This window comes from Bufo gargarizans, chromosome 5 (assembly GCF_014858855.1).
Source record: "Bufo gargarizans isolate SCDJY-AF-19 chromosome 5, ASM1485885v1, whole genome shotgun sequence".
Taxonomy (NCBI): domain Eukaryota; kingdom Metazoa; phylum Chordata; class Amphibia; order Anura; family Bufonidae; genus Bufo; species Bufo gargarizans.
This window is the reverse complement of record NC_058084.1, coordinates 470,858,896-470,868,217: the sequence shown is the minus strand read 5'-3', so window position 1 is coordinate 470,868,217 and position 9,322 is coordinate 470,858,896. Positions and strand designations below refer to the sequence as shown.

General features: G+C 41.2%; 1 protein-coding gene across 1 annotated transcript; it reads left to right on the top strand.

Annotated features, from left to right (window-relative positions):
- The first annotated feature begins 2,347 nt into the window (after positions 1-2,347).
- Positions 2,348-3,039, top strand: LOC122939528 (nucleoside diphosphate-linked moiety X motif 8-like). Its single transcript, XM_044295595.1, has one exon. The coding sequence runs from the start codon at positions 2,365-2,367 to the stop codon at positions 3,037-3,039; it is 675 nt and encodes a 224-aa protein (XP_044151530.1). The 5' UTR covers positions 2,348-2,364.
- Positions 3,040-9,322: the final 6,283 nt, after the last annotated feature.

Sequence of the window (9,322 nt, the reverse complement as noted above, 5' to 3'; positions counted from 1 at the left end):
CACTCACTCAACACATCGGTGATTAAAACCGCAACCACATTCATTAGGGGAGCATATTCAGTGTTAATATCACTCACTCATGGAGGCGTGAATACATATGAAGGGAGGGGATCAGGAGCATGGTATGCCCTTGTTTCCAGGATCGAATAGACAAATATCATGTTAGGGTAATGTTCTGGAACCCCTAAGAAGGGAAAATGTACTACCACCTATGTGCCCCCTCTAAACTAATTTCAGCGTCCAGTCCTCCGGTTCTGTAGACCAACATTACCAGTAGAAAGGACATAGAGTGTAACAACCAGCATAGCTGCCATAGATGCCCCTTGTTCTCAAAGCTGACCAAGGGTGGTATCCTGACACTGTATAGGGTCCTGCCCAGAGGTAAAGAGGACCTAGGAGTGAGGAGCGATCAGTAGGTGGAGGGGTCTGTTCTGAGGTCTGAGTTTATTGTATTGGTCTGGTTGACTGTCCAAGCTATTCCTAAGGTCGTTATATAAGTGGCCTCCTTGGTCTTCACTCTTTAACCTCTATAGAGAGATCTCGACTCTGCTGCAAGGGAGCTACCAGGCCACTACCTCTTTGAGTAGCCTCTGTTTAGCAGAATACTGTTGCAGGGGGGGGGGGGGGTAAAGAGAGACTGGTGCAGAGTACCAAGGGTTCCGGCAATACCATCAAGTAACCAGTCAAAAGGTCAGGATGGGCAGTACAGGGTCCAACACAAGGAACAAGCAGAGGTCAGGTCATGCAGCAAAAGGCCAAATCCATAAACAGGTAGAAGTAGGTACATGGGCAGACCAACAAGACTATGCTACACATTAGAAGAAAGCTAGCTAACTAGAACCTACTGCTCAGGCAACCTCCCACAGTGGAAAGTGCCTTATGTACCCTGAGGTGGCCAGCCATAGGCTGGCAAAGATTAAGATGCGAGCGCTGGCCTTAATGATCATGTAGAGAGTTGCGGAGCTGGAGAAAGGCAGGCCTTAGCCTGCATGGAGTGGCCATAGCATAGCCGGGGCTGCCCGGTGGAAGCAGCAAGACGAAAGTGGCCATGGACTACTGAAGAAGGAGGCAGACTGTATAATTTTCCCATACTCTTGACAAATGCTCTGGGGGGAAAGAGAAGCCAATTGAAGGATCTACTATGGGGCCCAGGGTAGTATTGAGGAGCTCAAGAATTGTTATTGTGACACTTTCAAATATTCAAGAATTCTGATGGGTATGTCGTTCCAAAACTTCTGGTCTGTTAGAGAAGTCCCGGTTAATGTGAAGGACAATCAAGAACAACTCAGCGACAAAATGGTGACCAAATGGTGATGCATATCCAAGACTACAAATCTAACTACCAAGTTATTACCTGTCCGTTCAAGCATGTTTACCACAAGAACTGTTTTTGGTTGCTTCACAGATTGGGTTTCCATACCTGAACAGCTATATACACATCTGATCATGCCAAGCATTGGCTGGAGTGATGAAGCCATCTCTGGACACAAGCATGGTGGAAACACATCCTCTCCTTTCATCACTAGGCCATTCTTGTAAAAATCTGGGTACAATGGATGTCAGCTAGGTTATGGGAAGTGCCAGCTGGTGGGGAAAGGAATAATGGTAGGTGAAGGATGTTGGGGTTTAAGGCTTGGGTCCCTTAGTTCCAAATGAGATATCTAAATGACACTGACATTGGAGACAGTTCTGATCTTCCAATCTTGCTTTTTGAAGGATCTTTCCTGTTTCGGTACAACACCAAGTCCATGGCAATTGGTTTCTTGAGTTTGTTAGTTTCATGAGATTACAACTTTTGGACATGTTGGAGAAAGACCTTTTACTGTCCTGTGTTGACCTCTCTGGACACAAAATGTGATCCATAGTGGAAGAATTGAGCCCTGACCTCTACTCTAGTGACTGCAATTGGGTTTAATTTAAATACAGTTTGGTCTCATCACCCAATTTCATTGGTGACCTAGTGGAGCTGAATGGACATGAATTACAGCAGCCATTTTACAAATTTTAAAGTAAGGTTTTGCAAGAAGGAAGCCGTTTTGGCACAGGTTTTGCGAGTTACAGTGAACTTTGTTATTTAGCAGTTTTTTACTTTTCTGCATATTGTTGCTTGGCTATAGTAAGGTTTACATCTACATTGGAGGCTCCATCTCTATTTTTTTTTTTCCTTGAGTTCATGGATGTATACTAGCTGCTATGATGTCTTAGCACACGGAGAAGAGGGGATCCTCCAAGTCAGGGGGCAGTGTAGCTGTGAACCCAGCCCTAGGGTGACAACTTTATTAGAAAACTTACTAGAGCGAGTTGTACTCTTGGCGGCCACCAGAGCTTCCTTACAGCAAGGTCAGCGGCTGCTGTCAGGAGCCCATGTTTCTGCATCCTGCCCTCTTCAGCCGTAGTCTTTGCACTATGAAGAGCCAGAAACTTCCTAATGAATTTCTGACCAATGTGGCAGAACAGCAGTGCCGTCAGATCCTGGTCAAGAACTCTCTGCCACAGAAGGTGTCAGCAGGTGTCCTAGTGACATTATGCAACTCTGGAGGTGCTCCTGCCTTTCTCTACACCCTGCGGTCCTCCAAGCTGAAAGAGAGACATAAGGGAGATGTAAGTTTCCCAGGTGGCAAATGTGATGTATCAGATAAAGATGTGATAGATACAGCATTAAGGGAAGCACAGGAGGAACTTGGGGTAACACTGCCTCGCAACACAGTATGGGGCCCAATGAAGCCAATCACGGACTGGACAGGCATGGTTATAGTACCAGTCCTAGCAAATATAGGATGTCTGGAAGATCTGTCAGTGAATCCCAATCCAGAAGAGGTGGAAATGCTCCTCACGCTACCACTTTCAATGGCATTTACAAGCTCTATTCGTGGTTACACTTGTTTCCGCCAGCATGGGCGCTATACCTACACTCTACCAGTCTTTCAGGTCTCAGGATACAAGGTGTGGGGGCTCACAGCCATGATGACAGACTCTGCCCTTTCGCTATTGTTCCCTGGCTCCTATCACAGTGTCCTCCGTGGCTCTCGAACTCACTGACTACCTCCTTTACCAATAAAAAAACTTAAAGCTACAAAAAAAAAAAAAAACTTACTAGAGCATTTGGCAGCATCTCTTTGTGTCTGTGCATCTGTCTTCCTCTAACTTTTCCCTCCTCCTCACCTCCCCTCTCCATAAACTTCAATGGGCAGCACCTATAACTTGATCTCTCAGTAAAGGTAAATACCCATCTCATCTCTGCCTCTAGCAAAATGATTATTAGCTGTGAATTGAGGATGAAAGTTCAGAGCAGGGGGCGGAAAAAGGAGAAGAATCTTATAACTGGAGAAAGAGGCATGTTTCTTTAATAAGATATATTATAAAGTTTCTTATCTTTTTTTGTACTATTAATTTATGTGGGGGACTTGGGAACTGCCAAACGGGAGTAGTAGGGGAACGGTAAGCTGGGAATTGCATTTTTTTCTTATTTTGCACCTTTTTAAACACTTTAAGCGGATGGACAAGCCCTAAATAAGATTTAAATTTTTTCAGGATATGTTTGATAACATTGGACGCTGTTTACTGTAGTAAGGATGTCATGTTGTAGTTGTTATCTATGATGGGTGGCACAAGGATATGCCTGTAATATGTACTGTTGCTTTCTATTTATCTATTTATCTCTAGAGATTTTTTTTCTGCATTTTTATGCTTTGGCTTTCTGCAATATTTAATATTTATGATCTACACGTGTAGGAAGAATTTATGAAAGCCCCATGTGCAAACATCTGTACAAGCACACTTTTCTCGCGTCATGCGGACCACTTTTCTAAAAACTGGGCACGGCGCGGGTGGCAGGGAGCACAATCTACAGAGCCCAAAAAGCTTTAGCGTTACTTACATTAGAAATCTGGAGGAAATTACAGCTGAAATTTGCACCCGCTCCTGCAGGAGTCACAGGTCCTTGATAGGGATCAGGAGGTACAGAGAGCTCGGGGGGATTGGAAGCAGCAGAATATAGTAAAGTATTTTTTTTCCTTTATTTAATTATTAGTCGATGAAAGAAAGAAATAATAAACACATTATAATTTGTGATGAGCGAATCAAATTCCACAAAGTGATAAATTCAATTTGCTGCAAGGCTGAATTTCCTCGTGCTTTAAAGAAGCAAATTGATTTAAACTGAAAATAATAATATTTAAGTATTAAAAAATGTGCCGAATTTTACAAAACAATCTTCTTTGTGACAAACGACTTTGTCACGAAGCACATTTCTTTGTAAGTAGTGGGTGCAATGATAGGGAGCAGCTATTGCGCCGTTCCCCGTCTTTGTAGCCCTCAGATGCCGCGTTCATACATGATCGTGGCATCTGCTATTAGAAAATGTAAAATAAAAAAAAATAAAAAAAAATAATAATAATACCTGATCCATTTGCTCACGATGGGCCGGCCGCCACAATCTTGATTAAAGATGCCGGACGGCATGATGAGGTCATGACGGGTCGCGTGACATATCGCGCCAGACATTCAAGCCCGTAGCGAGCAAATAGATCAGGTATCATTATGTTTTTTTATTTTTATTTTACACTCATTTATTAATATCAGATGCCGCGATCATGTATGAATGCGGCATCTAAGGGGACCGGCGCAATCCCTCTCTCTATCATTACACCCAGAAGATTTTTTTGTAAACTTCGGCAAAGCAGCCGAATCGAATTTCTTAATACTTCGCTCATCACTGATTATAATCCCCTAAACATTAGGATGTTTTTGGATTTTTTCATTATGTTATAACACATTTAATTTTCACATATAGATATCTCCATGAGAGACAAACAGGGGTTTTCTGGGGACGGTAAGCGGGAGTCAAAATCCAGCAAGAATTTTTTTTATTTATTATTTTACATCATTATGTGTTTTTTATTGCAATTTATATTATTATTATTATTATTAAAGGCTCGTTCACATTATTAATTTCTGTTCTTCTGCTCCTACAAGTAGCAGAAGTGCCAGATTCAACACATATCTGACTCGAATGGAACCAAACAGATGTCATTGACTATAATGGGATCTGTTTGTTTGGAGTTTTGGAGAATATTTTGGACAATTTCTGTGAGGGAGCCTCCAACGCAGATCCGAACATACCCTAATAATAGTAACAATATAAAAATTATTATTATTGTATTTTCTAGCGTAATACAGTACTTATTATTGTATTTCTAGTACTATGAGTAGTAGTATTATATTGTATTATTATTATTATCAGTATTATTTTCTACCATTTTTATTATTATTGCTATATTTCAGATTATTATTACTATTTTTGTTGTTTCTTCTATTCTATTTTATGATTGTATTTTCTATTATTAGCATTCTTATAGTTATATTTGACTTTATTATTATTATTATTATTGTCATATTTAGCATTATTATTTGTAATTATATTTTATATTATGATTATTATTATCAGATTTGTCCCCTTTAAAAAATAAGAAATTCTCCTTTGCATTTTTCATGTATCCAGCATAAAATATAAAGTATCTGTATTCTGCGTTCCCCGTGTAGGTGGATTCTGCATTTTCGGAGGCATTTGCTATGAAATGAAGTGAGCCAGCTGTTTGTTTACCTCCTCGGGGAAGCAATCAGGATGCAGAATACGGGGTTCTGAACTGTGCAGATTGCTGCTATGGTAACAGAGTTTCTCCATCGGCCCCTTTATTTCGAGCAGCCGCGGCACCAGTCGTGTCTCTTACATGTTCGTGGTAATGAGCAGATTCTTCCTCTGCAGCCTTTTCATTAATTATTACAGAATGTTCTGTTCAGCGCACATCGTGGCATCCGCGCTGCCCGTGAACACTGCGTACACTCCCTGCCGGCAGGTATGAGCGGGGACAGGAGGAGAACCAGATAATCGCCCCAATCATGTCTCTTATCTGAGAACGGTCACTAATATAACATATCAATATAAAAGGAAAATCAAAGCAGAACATGATAATAATGTAGCAAGTTCTTAATTAAAAAATAAATAAAACAAATCAGACATATTTCTTGATCTCAGCATGGATCCAACAACTTAAAGGGCACCTGTCTTCCGGATAATCCCTATTACATGAGGCACACTACCCATCAGGGTTAATCCTGCTGATTAAAACAATACCCTTCTTGTGAAAATCGGATGCAGCGTTCCTGAGAAAAAAGACTTTTATGATTTATGCAAAAGAGGGCTTCAGTGCACTGAGGGGTGGGGGTCTAGCCTCAGCTTTCCAGTGCTGGCCCCGCCCCTCAGTGCACTGAATTGCTCATTTGCACTAACAATAAAAGTCTCTTTTCCCAGGAACGCCACAACCGATTTTCATAAGACAGGTATCGTTTTAATCAGCAGGGTCAACCCTAGCAGGCAGTATACCTCATGCAATAGGGTTGATTCTGCTGGGAAGTGCTCTAAGTTAAGCTGATATACTGCGCCAAACCTAAGACAGGGTCTATGGGGTTAGGGGATGACACAGACATTTAAAGCACATCAATGAGAGCATCCCTGTGTCATGCTGCGCCCACACAGGTACAGCATATCCTTTAACTTAAAGAGGACATCCCCTTTAACATGTCGCATCCCGGCTCATTTTCTTTCATAAATTTACTAAATAGTACATTTTACCTGCACCGATACAATGTAGCAAACTGTAGCCATCAGGAGATTTCTGGAGCTGTGGATGTATTCAGTTATAGCCGCCGGCAGCTGAGACTCGGACGTGGAGCTCATGATCTGAATGTGAGCAAATGTGAAGTCATTCACTGACAGCAAGAAAGCGGTGAAAATGATAAAGAACTCAAACATGAAAGGCTAGATTTACAAATTCTGTGTGGTAGAGAGCAGACAGTCTAAAGACAGACCCAATGCTGGATGGTGAAGGTGATAAATAGCTGACCACGCCCCTTTTATATTAAACCACACCCCTTTTATATTAAACCACACCCCTTGGCAAGTAAGGTGCAAAAAGTGTATAAATACATAATAAATGTGATACAAAAGATTACACCATTGTAATTCTGATTATCTCATATCAATGTATCTACTGATCTATCTCCTATCTATCTATCTATCTATCTATCTCATATCTATCTATCTATCTATGAACTTGTAAAGCGCTGCGGAATATTATGGCGCCATATAAATATTTATTTATCTATCTATCCATCTATCTATCTATCATCTCTATCTCCTCATATCTATCCTATCTATCTATCTATCTATCTATCTATCTATCTCCTATCTATCTATCTATCTATCATCTTATATCTATCTATCTATCTATTATCTATCCTTCTATCTATCTCCTATCTATCTATCTATCATCTTATATCTATCTATCTATCTATCTCCTATCTATCTATCTATCATCTTATATCTATCTATTATCTATCTATCTATCTCCTATCTATCTATCTATCTATCTATCTATCTCCTATCTATCTATCTATCTATCTATCTATCATCTTATATCTATCTATTATCTATCTATCTATCTCCTATCTATCTATCTATCTATCTATCCTTCTATCTATCTCCCTATTGATCTATGTATCTTCAGTCCCTATACCTTGGTATAGTGACTACAGGGCCCAGAGCTCGGTGCTTTCTTCTGTTCCCTACATGAAAATGCAGCATTTTCACCCAGCGGCCACTAGGGGGAGCTCACCTAATGGTAACTGTATAAATTCCTATGCACTGAGCTCCCCCTAGTGGTGTCTGAAGGCAAGCAGTTTTACATTATATTTTGTGAATGGATTCCTTGGGTGGGGAAGCAGATTCAGCAAAAAGTAAAAACAATTAAGATAAGGAGATGAGGAGCAGGAACAAAAGACGTCACCATGTGTGATGTGAGGCGGTGGCCCAGCTCAGGCAGAAATTAGATTTCATGTAATTTCCCCCGTGATCAGGTGAAGCCGTGCGGTGATGTAATGAGTGATGTATGATGTGAGAGGCGGCCCATCCATTGTGCGGTGTCATATACCGGCCACACCGGGTCACACTCACTGATTACTCTGCCATCTGCTTCTGGGAAATGAAAGTTGTGTGTTTCAGCATTAATGCGCGCAATCTTCTGACAGCGGCATCCAGTCCAGACGGCGGACGCGCAGTGAATGCGTAATCAGATGCAGCAGCCGAGACCTGACAACTCCAGGCAAAAATAATGCTAACAAGACAATAGGGGTCTGGAGGAACATGACGCTGTGAACATACCATCTATCTATCCACTTATCTTGTATCTATCTATTTCATATCTATCTATGATCTTTCATTCTTCACAATAATAGTAATGACTCGTGGTGTAGAGAACTGAAGGAGTTAAAGAAAATAATCCCTCTGTGGTTTGGGCCAGGCAAATGGTTAATTTTTGCATCTCTGGTGGTCTAGGTAAATTAAGGGGTTAAAATAAGGGGCAGACAACGCCTCTTCAGTAGAAGCCACAGGCGGACAGGTCTGTTTGATTGTAAAACCTTCAGACTCAATGTTATATTGTGGCCACCAGGTGGTTCTTTGCTGCCCCAACACACCGCCATCTGGCTGTGTGTGACCGTCACCTGTGAGCGTCCCTGCTACGCCCTGAGGATCTCGTACCCGCAGCTTGAATTCTTTACCCCTCACTTAAAGGCCAAGCCTATGGCACTGTAGCTGCACTAGTCAAAATATACCCTCTAGTTTATTTACTGTATGACTGCAGTATTATATGGGCACTGTATGACTGCGGTATTATATGGGCACTGTATGACTGCGGTATTATATGGGCACTGTATGACTGCGGTATTATATGGGCACTGTATGAATGCGGTATTATATGGGCACTGTATGACTGCGGTATTATATGGGCACTGTATGACTGCGGTATTATATGGGCACTGTATGACTGCGGTATTATATGGGCACTGTATGACTGCGGTATTATATGGGCACTGTATGACTGCGGTATTATATGGGCACTGTATGACTGCGGTATTATATGGGCACTGTATGACTGCAGTATTATATGGGCACTGTATGACTGCGGTATTATATGGGCACTGTATGACTGCAGTATTATATGGACACTGTATGACTGCAGTATTATATGGACACTGTATGACTGCAGTATTTGAGTACTGCATGACGGTATTAGTTGAGCACTGTATGACTATTATTTTGGCACTCTATGACTGTACTATTTGGGTACTACTTAACTTATAGCCCAGCAGTCTAGAACTGCACCAGATTTATCCAGCTGATGGTACATGTGATGCAGATGTTTTTGTTTCATTCTATACAACTAAATAAAATTCTAAATAAAGGAAAATCTGTTTACAAAAAATT

What these genes read in the sequence shown, in the direction of transcription:
- LOC122939528 (XM_044295595.1), top strand. Translation starts at nt 2,365, where the DNA reads ATGTTTCTGCATCCTGCCCTCTTCAGCCGTAGTCTTTGCACTATGAAG.